The sequence below is a fragment of the Dipodomys merriami genome, unplaced genomic scaffold, assembly GCF_024711535.1.
Source record: "Dipodomys merriami isolate MVZ:Mamm:240054 unplaced genomic scaffold, mDipMer1.0.p SCAF_4, whole genome shotgun sequence".
NCBI classification, from domain to species: domain Eukaryota; kingdom Metazoa; phylum Chordata; class Mammalia; order Rodentia; family Heteromyidae; genus Dipodomys; species Dipodomys merriami.
The window spans coordinates 71,069,607-71,095,081 of NW_027205603.1; the positions used below are offsets into that span (position 1 = coordinate 71,069,607).

The 25,475-nt window shown below is 37.1% G+C and overlaps 1 protein-coding gene across 1 annotated transcript in view; it reads left to right on the plus strand.

The window, feature by feature from the left end:
• The first annotated feature begins 1,299 nt into the window (after positions 1-1,299).
• Positions 1,300-25,475, plus strand: part of Trhr (thyrotropin releasing hormone receptor) — a 41,037-nt gene continuing 16,861 nt past the window's right edge. Inside the window, exon 1 of the mRNA XM_069991830.1 lies at positions 1,300-2,136. Coding sequence (XP_069847931.1) covers positions 1,348-2,136 — 789 coding nt within the window. The 5' untranslated portion in view covers positions 1,300-1,347. The remainder of the gene's footprint in view (positions 2,137-25,475) is intronic.

Genomic DNA, 25,475 nt, shown 5'->3' on the forward strand with positions numbered 1-25,475 from the left:
CCGCACAGACATTTCAAGCTCCAAGGGATGTGTCTAGACTAAGAAGGTTTTGCCATCCCCTCAAAACAAAAATCCTGTCAAGCGAGGAGTGAAAATATTATCTTATGGCAGTTCAGGTACTGGAGTTGCTGCAGAAGTTAGCCTCTGAGCAGCAAAGACCCCCTGGACCCCCTTGCTTATGTTTTCAGCCTTCCACACTGCAAACTGGATCGTCCTTACATTTAAAAGTAAATCCTTCAAAGGAAGATTATGAATCAGGCAGTGACTGGCTCTTGTGATTATGAGTATGTGTGTGATTGTCTGTGTGTGTGCGAGAGAGAAGAGAGAGAGAGAGAGAGAGAGAGAGAGAGAGAGAGAGAGAGAGAGAGAGAGAGAGAGAGAGAGAGAGAGAGAGAGAGAGAGAGAGAGAGAGAGAGATTTTGAGTCTCTGCTCTCATTAGGGGACGATCTATGATTTGCTAGCCTGGCTGCTGCTGCTGCTGCTGCTGCTGCTCCTGCTTCTGCTCCTGCTGCTGTGGTGTCGGCTTTATGGTCTGTCAGGAGTTTAAAGAGCTGCAGCTCTGAAACACTGAACACTGCTAAGTGGTCTCCCTGTCAACAGAGATTTTCTGCAGGATTGGAAACTTGGACCTATTACCGTTTCCTCTACCCAGAAAAGCAGACAGCGTGAGAGAGAAAAAGGTAAGAGAGAGAGAGAGAGAAAAAAAATGTTCTCTATTGAGTATAGGGGTTTCATGAGATGAGGAGACATAGACTCAAAAGCTTGCTCTGTTATACCAGAGATTTCACCCCCTGGGAGCAAAGAAGCGCCAGCTAAATTTCTACCAAGCTTAAGCAGAGTCTCTTGGCTTTTTCCTTGGTTTCTTTTTTCTTTATTATACCACCACCCCCCCCCCCCCCAGCATCTCAGAGGTTTCTTTGTGTTTATTTTGCAGCTAGGAGATATCCTTTAGTTGTTTGTTGTTGTTGTTTGGTTTGTTTGTTTCTTTTTTCAGAACAATTTCAAAGCAGGAAGTGTTGTGGGGTTTTTTTTGTTTCTTTTAAGCATTTTTCCCTCCTAAAGGGAGCCTTTTGATGTGAGCTGATTACAACACTACACCCTCCTACGTGAAAGTTAGAAGAAGTTTTCTAAAGTGCTCAGGAGCCGGTGCTATTGCTGTAGAGAAATGGAGGCAAAGGAAAGGAAGTGAGAGGGACTTGGGAGTGACTGGACTTGCCAGGACACGGTGAGGCTGAGGCTGAATTATGTACACAATCTCTCCCACAGGGGTTAGAACTGCTGTCGTAAAGCTGGGAAGGAGATGTTTTAAGAAGTTACGATTTCAGAGACAATTCAAACCACGAAAGATGGAGAACGAGACAGTCAGTGAATTGAACGAGACCCAGCTTCAACCCCGAGCAGCCGTGGGCCTCGATTACCAAGTGGTCACCATCTTACTTGTGCTGATTATTTGTGGCCTGGGCATCGTCGGCAACATCATGGTAGTCCTGGTGGTCATGAGAACCAAGCATATGAGGACCCCCACAAATTGTTACCTGGTGAGTCTGGCAGTGGCTGATCTCATGGTCCTGGTGGCCGCCGGCCTTCCCAACATAACAGACAGCCTCTACGGCTCCTGGGTCTATGGCTATGCGGGATGCCTTTGCATTACTTATCTCCAGTACTTGGGAATCAATGCATCCTCGTGCTCGATCACGGCCTTTACCATTGAGAGGTACATAGCAATCTGTCACCCCATCAAAGCCCAATTCCTCTGTACTTTTTCCAGAGCCAAAAAGATCATCATCTTCGTCTGGGCTTTTACATCCATTTACTGCATGCTCTGGTTCTTCTTGCTGGATCTCAATATTAGCACCTACAAAGATGCTATTGTGGTATCCTGTGGCTACAAGATCTCCAGGAATTATTACTCACCTATTTACCTAATGGACTTTGGTATCTTTTATGTTGTGCCCATGATCCTGGCCACAGTTCTTTATGGGTTCATAGCTAGAATCCTCTTCTTAAATCCTATTCCATCAGACCCTAAAGAAAACTCTACCACATGGAAAAATGACTCAAATCATCAGAACAAGAATTTGAGTTTAAATGCCTCTAATAGATGTTTCAACAGCACAGTGTCTTCAAGGAAGCAGGTAAGCAAAGCTGAACCTCCAAGCTCAGTAGAGAAAATGTAGAGTTCCTTGTAAGATGGGATCTACTTTGCCCTTCTTAGCTGATATCAAAATCCAAAATACAATCATGCCAATTTTTTATAGCATTAGCTTCTGTTTTACATATTAAATCCTTCTGTGGAGCAACTGGAGATCTAAAAATAAATGGGGAGAATTTGATAGCACCTTTATCAAGTAACAGTTCAGGTGCTATTAAGATATAAAAGTATACACAGAAACTCTAGAAATCTACCTTTAAGATGTTTGTGCCATTCTGGAAATGGTATCAATATTTAAACTTCTGGCTCCTAAAGGTAAAAATATTTCCAAGGCAAAAATATCTTTAAAATTCTATTGTATGACAGTTAATGATTGAGAACAGATGAATCAAAACAATGGAACTTTTCTTGTCTTCAATAAGGATCTATTAACAGAACCACCAGGTTAATTTTCATTTACCTTAATTGAAGAATATTCTTTCACCCTTTCCTATTTCCTCTAAGGTATCTCAGTGTATAAAAACTAAAAATTCTCTTTGCTCAGGAAATGTCCTAATAAAAAAGCCAACATAGAGCCCATTTGGTTGTAATGAATTGCTAAATTTTAATGTCTGTTTTTCCAGCTAAACTTAAGTAATAACTTAATTCAGATAAGCTGAATTTCCATGTGGTTCCAGTTAAATAGTGGTTTTATTAATGAATAACAAATAACTTCATTTATGGTTGTATTTTATTTGTAAGGCAATATACAATAAAATGCATTTATATCATGCTCATATTTACTCACATCTATCAGTTGTTCCAAACTACTTACAAAATTAGCTTTCAATTCCTTTTTTCCTTTGTTGACCATAATAAACAGGTGGTACATATTTATTCTCATAGTTGAAGTGAAATCATGAAATTAACAGTACCAGTTCTTCTGAATGGCTTGAATTATATCTTTTTTTGTCTTTGCAATAAATGCATTTAACTGTGTGTATAGATAGAAAATGAGAGTACTTTTGAAAGTGTTTATATGGGTCATTCACACAATGAATTCCTAAACTCTAGATTAGCTGAAATGTAAAGTTGTAATTGGACATATATAAGGGCATGCAGTGGAATAAACTACTGAAAAGAAACATAAATAGCATTTTAGTAACATTGTGATATGTGGTTTATGTGGCAGATACTTGCTTCCTTATTGCAGATATCTAGGGATAGAAAAGAAGACCTGAACAGTGATTGACAGTTCTTAGATTCCTAATTCTGTGACATTTGTATTGCTACCTAACACAAGGCAGGTTTGGGTATCTATTACAATATACTTGACTAATTGAAATCTAGAGAGATCTATTGACCATTTGCCAAGACAAACATTAACAAATAGAGTAGGAAGGTAAAGAATGTGTATATCTTCATTAGCCAAACACAGGTTAGCATTTGCAGCAAAGAATGCTAGTGAGTAAACTCATTCATTAGTTTCCAATTTATATTCTTATTATTAATTCTAAAATATTGTTTTTCTGGTCTAAGGTCTCTTCTTTCAATTACAACCATTAGTACCTATCAGCAGCAGTAATGGATTTTTAAATAGCTAATTATATTACATGTTCACAGTCTTTTTAAAGCTGTCGCAGAGAAACTGGCTTTATAAGGCCATGTGCTAGAAGAAACAACTGAAGACTTGTCTTCAAACAATCCAAAGATTAAGTACAAAGCTCTCTAATCAGGCTGTATGTACTTGGATGAGCAGAACTTTGTGAGCCTTGGGTTTTTTTTTCCCCACATATAAAGTAAGATTAAAAGCAACACCCAGAATCCATTTAAAGGCACAGGCAAAAGAAACCTTATGAAATAAGCCTAAATTAGAGTGGAGATTATCACCTAAGGGCTAATTAAGATCCTTTACACTTTTTATAAATGTATAGTCACCTCTCAGGGAAATACAGATTTGTTGTTAAAAATATACTTTACCACTTACACAGTGGTTGTTAACTAAGCAGGCACACATATGGTATAGTAACTTTTCTAATGAATATTCAGTATGTTTGGAAACAGTTAAGTCTGTCAATATAACAACACTGTCAGGAACCAAGAGTGAAGGAGGCCAAGGGCCTGCAATGTGCAATTCTGTACAACAAAAAAAAAGTGTCTTCTTATAAATAACAAAAATATCCGGATATCCTCGTTGAAAAGCATGGAATGACAGACGAATCAAAAGGAGTGCATTCAAGTAATGTGCCATGTAATTCAATCTTAAGTACAGATGGAATGGGAGTTGGTAAAAATCAAGGGGCATTATGATACTAGAAAGATCATTAAAGTATTTGTGGATGGGGCACCTTTTGAGAAGGCTCTGGGAGGATGTGAAAAGTAACAGTAAAACTCCCAGTAATTTGAGGGAATGGGTGGGGTTGGGAGAGATCAGAGAAGCCATGATAGGGTGACATTGATCAAGATGTATTATACTTATAAACTGACATGTTTAACTGACATCTCCTTGAACAACTGTTTAAAGATAATTTTTAAACATAGTAAAAGTTAAAATTAAGCACAGCAGTCCATCTATTCACAAAAGACCAATAGGGTGGCTGGGATGGTAACACTGTAGATTAGGGGAAGGATCAAGGAAGTGGGGGAAAGGTGGAGTTTTTATTGGATAACATGATGACTGGAATGACATACTAGTGAGAGTAAAAAGAGCAGTAAAAAAGTAAGATTTGGTCAAGAAAAATGTGTGCATGAGAGAGACAGAGACATAGAGATAAAGGTAGAGGCAGGGTTGTGGAAGATACCAACTATCATGCAATCAGAGTTTTAACTGAATGGAGAGGCAACAAAGAATGTGAGTAGTAAGCCGAAGCAGTAGCTATGAAAACTGGAGATAAGACATTTGATAGTTGTGAGCAAGGTAGATCCGAGGTTCAAGACACTCATGGCACCCACATGCAGGTGACTCACACCTATAATCCTATAGCTACTAAGAAAGCTGAGATCAGAGGATCAGAGTAGGAAGCCAACCTGAGCCAACAAATCTGTGAGAGTTATTTATGGATCCAGTGATAGTGGCTAACTGTGAGAAAAAAAATCTGAGCAAGGATATGAGTCTCTGAGTCCCTGAGTTCAAGCCCTAGTACCTGTACATACACACACACACACACACACACACACACACACACACACACACACACACACTCATGGCAGAAAACTGTAGAACCTGTTGATAATGATACAAATATAATTTCAAAGGTGTAAACCAGAGAAGCATCTCAAAAAAAGGATGGTACAATATGAATATAATCGACAGTAGGATTGGATGCAGGGGAAAAGTCAATGTGGCACCAGGGTTCTACATTTGGATGAACAGTGGCACAATTGAATACATGACAGCTCTCTGGGGGGAAAAAAGTGATTTTTGTACAAAATTAGTGACCTGTGATCTGTCTTGTTTCTTTTTTGAAGTAATTCTTGACTTAAATTCTCATATGATTAAAAATTTCATCCTTTATAACTCAAGGACTTTTTACTTTAATATTTTTCTCTGCATACTTTCTTTTAGGCAAGTTAAGTTTACATTTTAACAAATACTGAACTAGCCAGGTCTTTCCAAGAAACTTATTAGAGTCAAGGTTGAATACCAAAAGGATTACAATTTTAACAGAATTACCTTTAAAAAGACAAACACAGGGTTTTTGTTTTGTTTTATTTTTATTGTTAACATAGGTACAGAGGTTTCTGTGTAGAAATTCTAGTTCAGAACCATTTTCCTATTATTCAAGATTCAATTATATTTTAGGAAATCACCTTAGTTTGAGGTAATTTCAAAGAAAAAAATACTCCAACTTACGGCTTGAAATTATGTAGAGTATTGATTGGATCTTTTGTTTTAAAATCAATTCTTTTGACATAGAGAAGGAATAGTGTAGATGACCACATTTGTCCTCTTTCCATTCTACATAGAAGCCAAGAAGAACACCTCGGACCAGTTCATTCACGCATTCAGCATCATGTGGATAAAAAATATTTCTATCATTGACTATATTTCTATGTAACTGATTAGTTCTTTTTGGTATTTTGGAAGCTCCTATATCTCTTGGTGAAGTGCTATAATATAAATGAAATCACTTAACGCAAACATTTTCTTTTTTGGGGGGGGGGGTCCAGTCCTGGGGTCTGAACTCTGGGCCTGGGTGCTGTCCCTCAGCTCTTCAGCTCAAGGCTAGCATTCTACCACTTGAGCCACAGCGCCACTTCCGGCTTTTTTCTTTTAGCTTATGTGGTGCTAAGGAATCGAACCCAGGGCCTCATGCATGCAAGGCAAGCGCTCTACCACTGAGCCACCTTCCCAGACCCTCAAACATTTTCTACACAATGGAAGGCTTTCCAGAATACTTCCTAGACCAAACTCCCAGTCCTATTTTCAGTGGAATTATTCCAATATCTTTTTTGTTTCTTAAAGAATAAGCGGGAGAACAACTGTGCAACACAGTCCTAACAAAAGCTCTAAGAGTTTATGGCAAATGTTCATTATGGATTTTATTAGACTATTTTATTAGTCTTTTAAAAAAATTCTGAAATTTATTTCTATAAAATTCTTAAAACTCCTCAGAATGTTGATAATCCAAGAAACAGAAAACAACTTTTAAAAAAAAAAAAAAGCCATATATACGTTTTGATGATGATGATGACAATGGTGGTGATGATGATTATGGCAATGGGGTAATAATGGTGATTGTGATGATGACAATATAGAAGCAACAAAGTATTATAAAAACACAGAAAATCTAAGAATAAGAAAAGAAGTATTTCTAAACAAAGACAAATATCATTTTGTTATTTTGTATAACTTTTACTGGATCACTATTTAGATAATTACATTTATAAAATGTATGTAAATATACTTCCCACTTTTTCAAACCAAACATTGAAATTGCTATTATCAGAGAGAATGCACAGAGTAAAAACGGGATTAAACTTGTGTCTGCTTCTCTGAGCCTCCATTTTCTTCTCAGTAACACAGGCAAAACAGTTGAGCAAATATGATGCCTAAAACACAATTTATATTTGGTCTCTTCTTCCTGCCTGTTCGACTGTTGTCCTCTGTCACCTGCTTCTCAGTGACTGCAGCTCCCTTGGTGTCCTTCTGACTCTTCAGCAATCCTTGCTTGTACAATGTGTCCTAGAACATGTAAATACTCCAATAACTTACACCCAATGTCTCACTTACCCCTCCACACTAATCTCCTGTCAAATCCTGAGTCCAGTGATAATCACCTTTTAAAAGAAGGGCTGTTTTAATAAGCAAGGGGGAAAAGGCATGATGGTGGAATGGGCTACAGAGCTGGAATTTCAGAGCTGGTATTTCATTAACTTGTGTGATGCGGGGGAGTCTCACTTGCACCCTACATTAGCAGGCCCTGATGAACATAATCATCCTTCTCCCTCCATTAGCTCAGCTCAGGAGTAGTCTTAGGAGGCAAAGTACCAATAGTAAACTTCAATGATGAAGGATGACATTCATCAAAATGTATTGTACTTCTAAGGTGAACTTTTCTACTACTTAAAAATTAATTAAGCTAGGTGCTGGTGCCTTACATCTGTAATCCGAGCTACTCAGGAAGCTGAGATCTGAGGATCACTGTTGAAGCCAGCCTGGGCAGGAAAGTCCCTGAGAAACTTATCTCTAATAAACTACTCTGAAAGAGCAGAGACAACGCTCAGGCCCGGAGTCCAAGCTACATAACAAGAAAATTAATTAATTAATTAATTAGTTAAATTTAAAAACTAAACTTCAGCATTGAGCATACAAAAGTTCCAAATTTACTAGGGCTGTTTCCACAGGCCAATTTTTATTCATTCTTTTTTCTTTTTTATTGTGAAAATACTGTTCAGAGGGGTTACAATTACATGGGCAAGATAATGAGTACATTTCTTATCAAGCATTGTAGTCTCTTCCTTTATTTCCCCTTCCCATCTCTTCCCATCTTCCCTCCCTCCCTTGTCCCCCACCCCATCATCCACCTCTTCCCCTCCCCCCCACCAAAGTAGTAAAGTTCATTTTTGACATAACGACTTGTACATCTCATTGTTGTAATGGGTTCACCTGTATCCCTATTTAAACTATTTGTTTTTTCCCTTCCCCTCCACAAATTATACCAACCTCAAATACAGTGAAAACAGGGGTTATACCGTGGGGGAGGGACATACAAAGCAACAAAGAAATCATCTTATAAATGTGTTAGAAACAATTGCATGAAAGAAAAAAAACAGTTGAATACATATCTTAGGGTTCATTTCCCTAACATCAACTTATCTGACCTTTTCTGCTTGATTCAGACATATACTGGTTATTGCAAATAAGGGAAACCATGGGACCTATGTTTCATTGGGCCTGGCTTACTTCACTTAATATAATTTTTTCCAAGTTTTTCCATTTCCTAACAAATGGGGCAATGTCATTCTTTCTGATGGAGGCATAGAATTCCATTGTGTATATATACCTCATTTTCTTGATCCATTCATCTACTGAGGGGCATCTGGAATCAAGAACTCTAATAACAACAGATGCTGGAGGGGATGTGGCCAGAAGGGAATTTTTACTCATTCTAATAACCTAGATTCACAATGTCCTTAGTAGTATAAAGATCTCTTAAGTTAGAAAAACTATGTATAATTGTCACTTAGTACAAAGATTGCTAAATGGACCCTTTTTTTTCTTATTAAAAATACTTTTCCAGCATGGTGCCAGTGGCTCACACCTGTAATCCTAGCTACTCAGGAGGCTGAGATCTAAGGATTGCAGTTCAAAGCCAGCAGGGGCAGGAAAGTCCATGAGACTCTTACCTCTAATAAACCACTTAGAAAAATGGAAGGGGCACTGTGACTCAAGTTATAGAGTGTTCGCCTTGACCTGAAGAGCTGAGGGACAGTGCATAGGCCCAGAGTTCAAGCCCCACAGCCTACCAAAAAAAATACTTTCCCAATTTATGATTCATATATGGATTCAATTTATGGCCTATATATGCATATATATAGGCCATAAATAGAACGATAATTCCTCTAGTTACATACTTGATATCTTTTGTCTTAGAATATATACTATTTATTTGCAATTTTAAATTTGCATTTTGACTCATAATTTCACCAGAGGAGAAATATTGCTTTCTCTACTACAGTTCTACATGTCCACAGAATTCTCAAATTGGCCATATAACAAAAATCTTAAAAGTCAACTAACTTGGAAAATGACAAACCATATATATATTTTTTTGGTCATTCGTGGGGCTTGAACTCTGGGCCTGGGCGCTGTCCCTGCGCTCTTTAGCCCCTGCGCTCTTCAGCTCAAGGCGAGCTCTCTACCTCTTGAGCCACAGCACCACTTCTGGTTTTCTAGTGGTTTATTGGAGATAAGAGTTTCACGGACTCTCCTGTACAGGCTTGCTTTGAACTGCAACCCTCAGATCTCAGCCTCCTGAGTAGCTAGGATTACAGGTGTAAGCCACCGGTGCCAGCTCAAACCATATTTTTTTATAAAGCATTTCATGAATTCTTCACAACATGGATATCCTAAGTGCCAGATGGGTAGAGTCTGATTTGTCACTGTGTCTTAGTCTCTTCTGCTTCAAAAATAAACAAAATAAAGCAAAAGAAAAGGTGGATGGCACAAAACTACAGCTGAATTCACCAATAAGCAAACTTTTGCAGACATTTCTATGCAGTATCATCTGTCATTTTATTAAACATTCATTCATAGCCCAGATGCATAGGCTGCAGGAATATGTGTAGACAAACAAAATCAAGTTCAAGGATCTGAATGCTCAATATCAAGGATATTGAGCATATCACTATGGTCTATGAAAAGGCACCCAGCAGCCATGAGAACAGTGAAACCAAGGAAGGCTTACTGTACTTGGTATCTGAGTTGCACTTGTAGAGATGAGTTGAATGCTTGAAGGAGACAGAAAATTAAGCAACATAAAGGGGAAGCAAATGAGAGGGGACTGAGCATGTTCGGGCAGAATAGTTCAGTATAATTAAAGTGGGCTATGTCAGGGGATTGTCTGGAAAGTACACACTCTGGTACCCACCACACTCACCACTACCCCATTTCCTAGTCCTGTGCTGATCTTTCAGTGTGCCTTCTGCTATACTTACTCCTGCATCTACCTACCACCTATGAATCTCCCAGTATATATAACTCTAGAGAATGTATATCTTGATCTATGTAGGCAATTGCATAGTGGATGTTTCTATCAAATGTAATAGGTCCAAACTAAACTGATTATTTTCCTTCACAAACCTTGCTTTCTTCCTTCTCTGCTTTCTTTTCCTTTGTTTTTCTTCCTTCCCTCTTCTCACTTCTCCTTTCCTCCCCTTTCCTTCCCTCTCATCCTCTACCTCCCTTTCTCTCTCTTCCTCTCAACTCTTTGCTTCTTCCTTCTCTTCCTCTCTCCTCCCCTCAATTTTCCTCTACTCTCCTCTCCTTCTTTCCTTTCCTCTTTCTTTTCTATTCTTTCTTTTCTGTATGTTCCAAAGTCCAAAACCTGAGAGTCTTTGTAAGAACATATTTAGCCTTTTATCCCCTCACCTAAATCTAAGCAGTGGCGAAGTGCTTGTGGTTCTCGATGATAACTCTCATAGCTGATTTGCTTCTTTATTCACACTGCCACCATCTGAGTCCATGGGCTCTAACCGCCCTGGATGCACACCATATGAGCCTCTCCACCTAACCTCCCAAATCATTCGGCAAATCGCTGACTTAGGAAGCCTCTGTACCACAGAGATATAGTGTCAAAATTATGTTTAGCTTTTCTCAAGACCTAGAGATTAACCTCTTTACTAGAACAAGGAAGATCTTGACCTTCCTCCATTTCTGGCTTCATTTCTGATGACTTACACTTTATGCCTCAGCAACACTGAATTATTTATAGTCCTCGTATATGCTATGTTCCCTAAGCCAGAACACCTTCCCCTGGCAAATTCCCAATTACGTTTTAATTCTCAAATCAGATAATGCCCATGGAACTTGTTGAGCCAAATTTGCATAGCTGAGTTCTTAACTAAAACTATGTGTATTAGGTATTCTTCCCATGCAGCCCTACTACTTTGCATATGTTTCTATTTTAGTCATTCTTGTGTGTGCCCTAATTGGGAGCCTATCTCTCTTTCTACTTCCACTAATATCTTGAAAAATAATGCTTTGCTCTGAACTGGGTATACAGTATGCTATCAGCACACACACACAGTAGTATGCTATAGCTGAGGAGTATAGACTTTGCAAGAGAAAATCATTAATTTCTTCCCACTTCTGTATACGGTGTCATCACAATGACTGTTTAAAGTATACTTGGCATACTTACACCAAAAAAAAAAATCAGTGAATATGATGGCCCAGCACCCATCTCTGACTTGTAGAAAAATGACAAACATTTACCAGTAAATTTCTGTAGTATGATTGTACCTGAAATATGTAACACTTCATATACAGTAAAAAAAAAAGCATACAAGAATATGTGCAATGCATACTTATGAACTCAGTCACCAACAACCTAATATTTTCTCCCTGAGAATAATGTGTGCCCTATTTAAAAATTAATTAAAATATTATTTATATTCTATCAAATCACTTTTGAGTTCCAGAATGTTCAAGTGTAACTAACCAGAATGGTGATCATTAGATTAGGAGATAAGACTTTTCAGATATTTTTCTTCAATCGAGACAGGTTGATTCAGAAACCCATCAGACTCAGACAGTAATTCATATTATACAAAATTAGGTTGACTTTCCTATGGACTTTCTCCGAATGAGGAAGCTAACTTGGATGGAAGGGGCAGAAAGGTAGAACAATGTTAAGCCAGGGAAGGAAAACAGTATGAACACAGGCATAAGGATTGCAATAAACCTAATTGAGTGCTCCCAAGCGATTAATTTTCTTGAATTAACTTGTATCTATTATTTTCTTTAAAGTGTCTACTCTTCTCTGACTGGCTTTTAAACCCAATAACATATCACATTTTAACATTTCTCCTGATTTTTGGCCTTCTGTTATCTTTTTAACTTAATAAACATTCATTGAGCACCAACAAATAATAATTAGTACCATACTGAACTCAAAATAAAATATAAAAAGTTGACAGTAAGAACAGATGGGAAATTATGTTGTATACTACTGAAGAGGGAAAAGGGAAGAGAGAAAATCCTAAAAGGAATCCAAGATTCTTAGCTGGGGCAGGAGTAATCATCTTTATTTGTTCCTTCTCCATAGATTTAACTATGTCACTAAGAAACTTCCTTATACACCAAAGTTATGCATACATTATAATTTGGCTCATGTAATTTCTTTCTACTTGTATAACCTTCCCCATATTTGATACTTATATAACTTTTAACAATGTTCTGTTTAGATTCCTAGCTTAGGCTGCAGGTGGATCAAGAACTATCTATTGGACATATGCTAGAAGTCGGTGAACATAAGTTCTAGAAAGGAGTGACATTAATTAAGATATATGGTATTCCTAAACTCTTTTGTTAAGTGAAAACTACTCTGTGCAATGACTTAAAGGTTATAAATAAGTACATAAATAAATAATCCCCCCAAACATTAAACAAAAAGGTTTTTGAGGTAACTGGAAATAGTGAAGCTATTTTTTAAGTTGAATGAAATATTAAAAAACACTGTTAAAAATGTTTTATTATATATGGTCCTATGCACTTAGTGATTGGGCTATTATGATCCCTTGCTAAGAATATCATAGACATATTCTAGTTATTTCAAATGAGGAAAATCATGAAACTTATACTTCTTTGTGCCTGGCTTGTTTTGTTAAGGGTATCAGAATGAATTTCAAGAATTGGAAACAAGAGGTTCTTATTATGTCCTGTATGCAGTTATTTCTATTTTTTTCTTTATGTTTTAGTTTTCTGTGTCCTTTGTCTTTGGTATAAGCTTATCTGACCCATGGAAAGGAAAGGGAATCACAGAAACATCAGGACAAAAGATGAACTAATACAACAATGATCCCCATTAGACACTATGTTGGAAATGAGCTTTACCATTTGGGGGAGGGGAGTAGGGAGTGGCAAGCAGAATAAAATGAGGGAGTGGGTAATAGTGTTTAAAAAGAAATGTATTAGCTGAGCACTGGTGGCTCATGACTGTAATCCTAGCTACTAAGGGGGCTGAGATCTGAGGATCACAGTTCAAAGCCAGACTGGGCAGGAAAGTCCATGAGACTCTTTTTTAAAACATTTATTTTATTGTAAAGAGGCTATACAGAGGGGTTACAGAGTAAGGTAATGGGTCCATTTCTTGTTGAGAATTGTTACTCACTCTGTTGTTCTCCCACTATCCCTTCCCTCCCCCACCTCCCTCCATTCTCCTCCCTCCCGCAGTTGTAAAGTTCATTCCAATAGAGTGTCTTGTGGGTATCATTATTGCAATGGGTCATCTTGTGTCCTTGTTTCAGTGCTTTATTATTTTCCTTCTGCTCCTCAAATTGGACAAAGATGCAGGGTGCCAATATCAAGTACAGTGACAACAGGAGATATACCATAAGGGAAAGAACATACAAAGGAAACAAAACAATCACATATTACATTAAAAAAAAAAACAACAAATAAGAACCACTTGTGTCCATATCTTGGGATTCATTTTGCTCAACATCATCTTTTTCTTTCTTTCTTTTCTTTTCTTTTTTTTTTGTCGGTCCTGGGACTTGAACTCTGGGCTTGGGCACTGTACTTCAGGTCTTCAGCTCAAGGTGAGCTCTCTAAAGCTTGAGCCACAGCGCCACTTCTAGTTTTCTAGTAGTTTATTGGAGATAAGAGTCTCATGGACTTTCCTGCCCTGGCTTTGAATCATGACCTCAGATCTCAGCCTCCTGAGTAGCTAGGAATACAGGCGTGAGGCACCGGCACCCAGCTTAACATCATCTTATATGGTCATATGTCCATAGCTTTTGAGTTTTTCTGCTCATCTGATAAAATTAACCTAAATGTATACTAATTATTGCAAATGAGGGAAACCATGGGCTGAAAAAAACACAGAGAAAAAGAACGAACTGTATACAGAGTCTAATGAGAGCTCTTATTCCCAGAAGTTGGAGTTCATGTTAATATGCTTCCTTATATATAGTCCTTTACATTAAGCATTTGGGATCTTGAGAGTTAAGAGTATCTTCTACATAATCTAATTCTTTCAGATGAAGGAGATCATGTGACCTGCTTTTCTTTGGGTCTGGCTTACTTCACTTTAATGGAAGGAATATTTAACCATCAGAAAACTGGAAGTGGAATTGTAGCTCAAGTGGTAGAACATTTGCCTTGAGCTAAAGAGTTGAGGGACAGTGCCCAGGCCCAGAGTTCAAGCCCCACAATCAACAAAAATAGAAAGAAAGAAAGAAAGAAAGAAAGAAAGAAAGAAAGAAAGAAAGAAAGAAAGAAAGAAAGAAAGAAAGAAAGAAATGCACTCATTACCTTACTTATGTAACTGTAACTCCTCCCCTGTTCATCACCTTTACAATAAAATTTTTAAATGTTTCATTTAGGAGGGGAAATTGTTCATAGGAGTTGAAAATATTAGAGGATACATTTTCAGCATCAAATATGTGGATTTGGGTAACATTAGGATAATAGAAAGAAGGTATGAGGAGATTAAATTTAAGAAAAGGGAAGTATAGCCTGATACACATTGAGCTCTCAAGTACTGCTACATTTACGAAATTAAAAGATGAGAGACTTTGCTAAAAGTGGGGGGGAAACTATTATTCCTCTCAGAACATTGACAGAGGGGCAAAGACAAAATTTGTTGAGAAAGAAGGAAGGAGAAAAGGAAAGAAGGCAGGAAGGCAGGAAGGAAGGAAGGAAGGAACGAAGGAAGGAAGGAACGAAGGAACGAAGGAACGAAGGAACAAAGGAAGGAAGGAAGGCAGGCAGGAAGGAAGGAAGGAAGGAAGGAAGGAAGAAAGGAAGGAAGAAAGGGAGAAAGAAGGAAAGGAGGGAGGGAGGGCAGGAGGGAGGGAGAGAAGGAAGAAGGCAGGAGAAAGGGAGAGAGGGAGGAGGAAAGAACAAGGAAGGAAGGAAAAAAGGAAGGGAAAGAAGCAAAGGAAGAGGACTCTCAGTTCAGACCAGCCCTGGAACAAAGCAAGACCCTACTTTCAAAATAACTATAGTACAAGGGGCTAGAAATACATATCAAGTGGTAGAGTACCTGTTTGGTAGGTGCAAAACCCTGAGTTCAGCATTAATACCACCTAACAACAAAATAAGTGAATTTACCTAAGGTAGAAGTTATGGCTTAGCCCCTTAAATCAGAAGTTTACAGTCTGATTGAAAACTCAGAAAAGTAAAAATGATCATTCATACATAAAATGAACTCAAGTAAATTTGTAGTTAAATTAGCTCTGAAAGTTAAAATAAGACCAATGACATAGACACATGAAATAGGGTGAATGATATAAAACACTCGACAGTTTCTAGTTGAAATAAAAAGATAACATTTTGCAAGAAAAAACACATTCATAAACATTCATAAACAACACAAGTAGCTAACTCCTTAGATAGACTGCCTTGAACATAACATACAATAGCAACCAATAATAAAAACCTCCTACACCTGTATGCGGAACCATTATTTGAGTTTTACAAGGATTTTTGACTATAGGAGGACTCAGAATATTTTCTGCAGCTTTGAAAGTAAGGGAGTGAGTCAGTGAGAAAGGTGACACTATTAGAGTAAAAGAGAAAAAAAGCAGGTGAATGCTGAGCCTTCCATGAACTTTTAAAGAATATTTGTAAAGTCAAATGAGTAAAGGCTCTCACTTAATGTGCAAGGTGATTAACCCAACATGCATTTTCTCAGAGGAGTTTCCATCTGTGATTGATCCTACTTGGGAAAGATAAAATAAAATTTTAAAAATGTAAAATTTAAATGATAAAAATGTGTGTGGGCCTAAAATGTGGGGATGAAGTAAGGTGGAGCGAAGAACATGCTGATGTACTTTGTTTTACAAAAAAAAAGGCTCAGATTGAGTACGTTTATGGGAGAAATATTTAACGAGAGCATACAGAGTACCACAATGGACCTCCTCGGATTTCCTTAAGAATCAAGTCAATATCTATCTGAATAAGAGCAATCAAATCAACTTTTTATATAAAGTTACTATAGTACACAGTGGAGACACTATCCTGGATCAGGTATGGTCTAAGACCATCTTAGAAAATTATTACTTGAGAGACTAAAATAAGGAAGAAGCAGATATACAGATGCAGAGCAGATTTGTACCTTCTCTTTTATGACTTAATTAGGAACTCTATTACATTAGTCACAGATTTAGTCACTAAAGTGCAAAATTTAATAAGACAGAGTGTCTGTTCAGAAGTTCACGGTCTGATAGAAAACCCAGAAAAGTAAAAATGATCATTAAATCTATAAAGGAATTAATGTTATCATAGCAAAAATCACACATGACTGGCTTGAGAAGAGTTAGACAACAGAAAAGCTTTATGGAAAGTAAGAGTTTTGGAACTTTGTGAACAGAAGATTCTCTGGATGAATAGATACTTTGTTAGTGAAGAAGGGGAGAAAGGTGGTCTCTGTAAATGGCACTCTACAGGTAAATACCACAAATCCATAAAAAATACTACTGGTCCAGAGAACTTCTAGTAGTTCCTTAAGGCTGAGCATCAATAGTTGACTAATAAGGAAAGAAGGGACCAGGAATTAGGTCTTTTTCTGGAATGTTGAGAGATTTGGAAACATTTCTAAAAGCTACAGAAAGTCAATGGGAGATTGCAAGACAAAAATATTGTGACAAGAGTTATGTTTGAGGAAGATCATCCTATCTTCTATGTAGTCAAAGAATGAACTCAAGGGGAGGGGTCATGATTTAGGAGAGTCTGTATGAATAAGGAGTCATCCAGCCAAACATAGCAATGTCAGAGAGGATGGACAGAAACTGACCTATTTGCAATAAATAGTGAGATAAATGGTGAGAACAGATTAAAGCAAATGGGAGAGAAAATGATCAAAGGTGACACTTTAAACTCTGAGAGAGGAAATGTGACAGTTAAGAGTATAAATTATAAAAAATCTTACTCCCTAGGGCCAAAACCAGGGATGGCCCCACACTATGGGAGGTGAAAGAGTTAAAAGGTAAGAACTGAAACATATCCAAAGAGGCATTGGTAGCCTGGGTGAGTAATTTCCATAAAGCACTGGGGGAAATGTATTAGATTACATGGAGTTGCTGAATGATGAATGAGTGTGAGGGATTAGAAAGAGGGCAAAGGTAGACAAGCCTGATTATGAGATTAGTAATGATATAAGGAACTAAGGCCAGGTGTTTTGTTTGCTTTACTTGGCCTTCTTTCCTAAGGTAGAAACGGCAACGTCTGATGCTTTTATATCTTGATCAGGAAGAGCTAGCAATGTGACATGATTTATTTGTCGATCTAAGAGCACAGAACAACTAAATATTGATAGGGAATGGCTTGGGAGGAAGCAAGAGGAGCTACAAATAGGGCTCATCCTTCTTTCGCTTGTCATCAGGAATTGTGTGTAATTCTCCAATCCATCCACAGCATCTAACACAGGGGCTCTCACAGTAGTTTACAATAAATGTGTTTCAAGTAAGTGGATGGATAAATGGATGAAAGAATAAACACAAAACAAGGGAGAGAATAATCATGGTTGCAGATCAATTCTAGTTATAATGTTGTGGTGAATTCGTATAAGCTTGTGTCTGTTTCCTAATTGAGAATAACAGAGTTCAGACAGGTAGAGGTGCACTTAGGTGCTATTGTGGAGAATAAATTAGGTAAGTGATTGGGTACAATGAAATAGGATTAAGTCCCATTAATGTTTAGAACAAGTGAACTTGTAAAGTAGCAAATTACAGCTCTGCATTTCTTAATGACATGTGAACACTACAATGTCTCTGTTCTAGAGCTCATTCCCAATAAAGCATATTTATATGCCATTTCATTAATCAAAACCTAGCCATTTCATTGATCAAAACATTGCTGTTTCTCTTCTGTTGCAGTAATAGTATCTCCATTCAGTATAATTTCCTAAGTAGCACTTCATTCCCCTTCATTGAGGCAAAGATATTAAGATAAGGTGTCTGCCTGGATTACATAGGACATATTACCAAAAGGAAAGGATTCCTTCATTTGCTAAAGAACATTCCATCTGAATCTCTGGCTCCTAATTGATAGAAGTTAGGTGCTTTGATAAATCTCTTAATCAAACAGATTGTGAACAAGATCAGCAATAATTCCTCCACCCAGTCTTGAGCCAAGTCTCTCCTTTATCAACATTCCCAGATGATATAGCTAGATTTTTTTTCTTTCACTCAAATATGCTGATTCTTTCCACTTTATCTTCAAAGAAACCTGGAAACACATGTAAGAGAAATTAGTCTTGAGACAAAAACAACACACTCCATTGTACTCAGACTTCTTGCCTTTTCTAGTTCTTTTCTATTTCTTTTTCCCTCAAAGAAATGTGATATATTTGTGAGTGAATTTTGATGCCAATTGTGTTCGATTCCTCATTCATAAGCAATTCTTCTATATGTGTGCATGTATGTGTGCATCTATCAATAAGATCTTTTGAGAGTACTGAAAGAAAAAAAGCCAGAAAATCTTTCTCTATCAATGTACCACCTCTCATATTTCAGAATCACAGGGGATTCGGGGCTCCTTTAGGAGCCCTCCAAATTCAAGGAGTCTGTGTCAGCCATTCAAAATCCAGTACAGACACAGAGTTCAGACAGGTGGAAAACTGCAGTTATTGACCGGGGCTTTTTAGCTGATGAACAAGCTTCTGTTGCTGGCTCCTTTCCAACTTCGCCCACTTCAACAGAATAATTCGTTAGTGGTATTTTAAAATCACATCAGGTTTATTGTCCCCCATTAGAGCCATATTTTAAAATAGACAAATATCAATAGATACACATACTATAAGTAGAAAAAGCAGTCTTGATTTTTTAGTTTTTAAAATCAAACATACTGCTGAGACTCCAGAATAAAATTCATTCTTATTATATTATCATAGTTAAAAGACGTAAACTTCTGAGCTGTGATACAATTAATGATCTCAACTAACTTTTTGTGATCATTAGGGTCTTCATAGTATGTAAAGAAGGCACTATTTTTTGTAAATTGATGCCTTAAATATAGAACCATTATCAGATCATTCAGCTATCTTTTCAAGAGTTTCAGAGTAAGGCTTTAATCTTTAGAATCCGTTATTCATAAGGTCACCTTTGTGCTGCAGCTAAACTGACCCAACATGATCTCTAAAATTAAGGCTAGAGATTCAAGATATTTTTTCTAACAATAGAATATAAAGCACCCTTTCAAAAGCATCCATAATTGGTCACAGTGTGAAAAATTATTATTAGCAAGCATAAAATTCACAAGACCATTTTCCCTAAAGAGAAATACAAGTGTCTGAACTCAGAAGTAAAACAAAGTCATATATTATTATAAAGGAAAATGCTAGGCCCAAAATCCTTAAGAATGAGTAAGTGACTTCCTTGCATACTAACTAGCCAGTGGTGTATGTATTCATTGTGTTCACAGTCATCATAAAGACTTGAACCCATTATATCTCAATCATCTATTCTAAATTTTGATCATATTTTTTCATCACCACATCAGTAAGATACAAGACATTCTCCCCTCAATAACAGTGTCACATTACAACACATAAAGATGAGACAACACTGTTAACTCCTATGTGAAGACTTGAAGAGTCCTCTTTCATGTATTTCATACAACCCTCCTTGAGACCAGCTCATCATTGTCCAAGAATCATTATTTAAAAATTCTATTTTATATTCTTGCACTGAGATATGCACCAGACTATTTGTGTGCTTTCCCACCTAACAGTATCCTAGAAAACTTTCTGTCACAGTTGTATGGATATCAGTCATGTTACCAACCTATTAATAGCATAGAGATTGTTACTGAGCTTTACTGTGGGCTATGAATGATGCTGAGGTATTGTCATTTATTTATACCTACAGTATAGGTGCACTTTTTCTATAGGTTTAAAGATGAAGGATCAGAAATTCAGTAATATTTAGCTCAAGGTCACTCATTTTATAAAGGGAAAATAGAATCTAATACCAACATCTAATCTGAAATCTCTGATCACAACACTCTACTGCAACCCTCATACACATGCCCGTGCTACTGGTACCTCAGAGATGAGGGACAGACAGAATTTCCATTCTGTCCAAGAAAAAGGAAACATTTTCTTATATATGTATATGGTAAGTAAATTAATTGATTCATACAAAAATGTGTTGAATGACTGCTTAGATGATCTAGGTATTGTTTTATTGTTTGGAAATATTTCAATGATTAAACAAGACAAAATCTCTGTCCTGTGGAGTTTATATTCTAAGGTGAATAAGAAAGAGGTAGATATTTAAAAGAGGAGCATATAAAGCTGCAGAAACTCTAGAAGCTGAAGAGGATACTGAAATGCTGAAGTAGAAGATGTATCGTTTTTATTTGTTAGCTTATATGTTTCTGTAGTGGGGATGATACTCAGGGCCCCTTACTTATTAGACAAGTCATCTACTTCTTGAGCCACACCACCAGCTCTTTTCCTCTTATTTAGTTTTTCAGATAGGCTCTTCCAAAGTTTTCCAAGACTGTCCTGTACCTGATGACCCTTCTGCCTCTGCCTTCCAGTTTCAGGCATGTATTATCATACCTGGCTAGGAGATGTATTATTTTAAATATAACAGTCAGAGATACTAAATGAACAGCCTGTTTGCAAAGTATAATGATATTGTGATTTTATATTCAGGCATGAAGGGATGTCATTTACACATCAATATTTGAAAACACAATTGAATTTTTCCCATTGATAAAATAATAAAACACCAGATTTGCCTACATTGGTTTCTATACATGGTTAGCATAGCATTAATGATCCTATCCAACTATATTTTACAGAATGCTAACGCTCACTTTCAAAGCAAATACCTTCTACAATGTAATCAGGAATTGAAGTCTTTCTTCCCCATTGGTGAAATAAGGACTTCTAGACATGTCAGTGACAAAGAGGAGTTTGATATACATAAATATCCCCCCCAAATATAGTTAGCCCTCTTCAATTGCATCAAAGGTAGGATGACAAACTCTATCCAGTCCCTCAAGTCCTTTAGCAAGAAATAAACCTAATTGATTAAAATCCTTGCTTAGCCATTTGTAAATGGAGATTTGACAGCAACTTCCTGAGATGTTCTTGTCAAAATTAGCTGAATTAAACAAAGTATTAGAAACAGGAATAGATACATAGTAAGTAACACATGTTCTTTGTTAGTTTCCAAAACTAGCTTTTAATTCTCTAGAATTAACTGTGTTTCAAAAATTGGCATGAGCATTTACATTGCATTTTTCTACACAATATTCCTGTGAGGTAGATATAATTTTTGTCAAAAATAGAAGCATGCTCAGGTCTAATACCTGGTAAGTGTCATGGTCAGGATACCAAGTAGAGGAGCTGCTGTGGAACAAGGGAGTCTTTCCCTCAGGGAAGTAAGGTAAGCTAAGTAGACAAACAGAGCACTGTCTTGCGTCAGGTCAGAATGCCACCTCCTTTCATGGCTTTCCCAGGAGCCTTCTGTTCTCACTTGTACACAACTTCTGGTTTCATTCATTCCTCAGGGTTCTAATTTGCTGATTTAATCATAAAGTAGAGTCTTTTGATATTTTAAGGATGTAGTGCTAATCATGATTGTCATAACAGACACCCTTTTTTGTTTTATTGTCAGTTGTGGGGCTTTAACTCTGGGTCTGGGCACTGTCCCTCAGCTCTTCAGCTCTACGTAAGCACTCTACCACTTGAGGCACAGCACCACTTCCAGCTTTCAGAATAGTTAATTGGAGATAAGAGTCTCACAGACTTTCCTGCCCTGGCTGGCTTTGAAACGCAATCCTCAGAACTCAGCCACCTGAGTAGCTAGGATTACAGGTGTGAGCCACTGGCCCACAGCTAACAGAAATCAAATTTAAAATCAAAAGTTTATTACAAGAGATGAGAGTCATAACTATTTTGTCTTTATTCCTCACAGCTAGAATAGTCATTGGAAGGCTTTGAAAAATAGCCATAAATCACAGCAATAGATTAAAATGGCTTGTGTGCCATTTGTCTGATTTATTAAAAGACTTCAACTGTTCCACTCATTGGGTTAGGACTAAATGCAGCCTGCTTGTTTTTATAAATAATGTATTGGCAGAACTTAGAAGTCATGTCCATTTATATTTGTGAATTCTATAGTTGCTATCACACTTTAGTGACAGATTTCATAGTATGAGCCAGGCCTCCTGGTGCAGAGGATGAAGTATTTCCCACCAGGACTTTTACAGCGAAAGTTTGCTGAGTCCTGAACTATTCCAACACAAGAATTTATTTGTGGAAATACTCTTTGCTTAGTACAGGTACTGGCCCAAAACAAATACTCAATAAATAAATTATAAGTGCACATTAAATAAATGGATTCATCGATGTACATCCCTAACTTTATCTGAACAAAAGTGCACTTTATTGTCAAATCCTTAATTTCACCAGGTTTGAAAAACACAAACTATATAACCCATATCTGCAGAAAGACATTAAAATAGTTTCCTATAGCCCTATTAGTAACAGGGTAGCCACAAATGAGATTTGAAGCAAAGCGCATTTTGCTGTTATATATAAACATGGTGTCAATCACCATCTAGTTATAGGAAATTAAATGAATGAAACATAAATCATATTGAGTTAGAATCTCCTTGACTCTTTTAATTTTCTTTATGCCAATACAGTGTACAATTCTTTATTTTTACAGAGTAATAGACTGTTCCCCAGAAAATATCCATTACCATAATTTGTTTCATCTACCACATCACTTTTTGAGAAGGAATTAGTTTTAACTTCAAGCATTTTTATGCCAAACCCTATTTTAGAGATTGGAGATTAATATATGCAATAAAAGCTATTCCTTTAATCAAGATCTTCCAGAAAAGAGAAAAAGACGCAAAATAATAATGGACTTTGTGCTTCTGGGTCAAAGTACAAAACAGCCCCATGAAATGCCATGGAGACTGTAGGGCTCAGAAAAATAGCATTAGTGAGTTTCTCTTTGCTCATTTGTTTATTCATTCATTCTCTAGATACTGGTTGCACCTATTACTTATCAGACCCTCATATTGCTCCTTGTAAATAGAGTAATCCAGGGATCTTCTAGGAGAGGCAGAGAAATGAGAAAGTAAATAGGGGAACAATCAGAAGAATGGGATCACTCAGGTTGTGACTATTAGCACAGATAGAATAAGCGCACATGGGTGAGAAAATATGGTTTAGAGAAGGGTTAGTTTTCACTACCCTCTCTAGAAATATTCACTTCTCTGTATTCCCCTTACGTTTATGCTATCACATTTGCCTAAATAAATGCTCCATATTTACATAGTGGTAGGAAATATTTGCACCCTCAATTAAGTAAAATTGGCTGTCATTTCATGAAAAACATATTCTGCGTCAGTGCTTAACATAAATAATCTCAACTATTCTTTGTTCCTGTGTGTATGTCATTGAGGTTTAGAAGAATGAAATGGCTTGCTCAAGGTGATACAAATAGTGTCAGAGCCAGAACTAGAATCTAGTTATGTTTGCTGTCAGAGCCTGTTTTCTTAACCTCTTTATAATACTGCAAAGCAATCTAGACTGTATTGTCCAAAGGAGACTTCGGTGCACATAAATTGGTGTTGAAAGTTTAGATCACATAGCCAGGACTGGAAACCTCTGGTTTGCCTCGCAAAACTCAGAGATCCAAATGTGTTTCTAGGTTTACACCAGTTAGAATCAGATGAATGCAAAGAAGATTTATTCAGCCTGATAACACAGCAATAAAACTATCACTCCTTACCAAATATGCATATTTTTAAGATAAAATAAAGAATCTAACAGCCTCTAATATGTGCGAAAAGTATTTTTATTTCCTTTTTGTAGCCAATCCCCATGCATGTATTTCCCATAATAAATGCAGATATTAAGGCTCAGAAAACTCTAAATGGTAATAAGTGGTAAAGCTGAAACTTAAAAATGGGCCTTTTGGTTTTGAATATCATATTTAACACCTCAGAAAGTAAAAGTCAGTAGAAACGGTTGAACTTTTGATTTACTGAAAGGAGGAAATGTATTTCCCTCGTCTGAAACTGTCTCTGTGCATTCTTCTGGGACAGCTAGAAACTTAGCTCCCTTACTTCAGGTGGGCCCTTCTATAGCATAGAGCAAAGAATTGTATGCTTCCCAGGTGCTCTCAGCCTTTCATGGGGGACTTTCGTCTATAAGTATTATAAAAGAAAATGAAATGCCCACAAAATATTTGGCAGCCTTGACAGTTTTGTTTTTATTACAAAATCAGTATCAGTTTTCCATCATTGACATTTTACAGTGTAAAACTGACTTCCCAACCTTTACTGGGTGAGTAGCTGAAAGATTGCTCATCTGTATCTTGTTCTACAATGTCACCATACTAGGCTGCAGACAGATAGCCAAAGAAACGCAGAGGAGACAAAATATTGCCCTTGCTCGGATAGGATCAATATCCTCAGAAAAGTGTTACGACTAAGCAGCCTAGTTCCAAGCTCAGAGACAGCTAAGATGGCCTATTTAGAATTTCTAAGGTCCAATTCCAAAGAGAAAAAATGACCAGGAGCATAACTGTGTGCTACAGTGTAAAAATACAGAAAGTAAAGCAAGATATATTCTTTACCTGCTTAGCTATTTACTGGTAATTTACCTAGCAGCAAGAATAAAAAGATAAATAGCAAACCACACCTAAAAAACAGATGAACTCTAACATTTCTGCAACATGCTCAAAAGAATTTTCAGTACATTTTATTTGCTAAATTCAGATGTTATTGAAATTTGAATCCCAGTTCTGTCAGCTGAGATTTTTTCCTTTCTCAGCATGTTTCTAAATGCCCATCTCCCATAAACAAGAAAACATCCAAGCAACAGGAGAGAGCCAGACTTTCATCATGCACAATTTTCACTACTGATTTATCAATATTGAAACCTCCCACACTCTAATTATTTCTAGCATGTGGAAAGTTTTGCATCTGATCCTCAAGTGTAACTGCAAATATTACCTAGCACACAGCTGTTTCCCACTTTTAAACCCTAAAATCAGAAACACTTTAGAAATATATGTAAGTATAGTGTATAAAGGAATGAATATCCAGCGAGTCAGCCTTCCAGAGACAATTAACAGTTTCACAAAATACCAGAGGCTCTCCGAGGTAGTGGGAGAGGGAATATGGGTGAATGA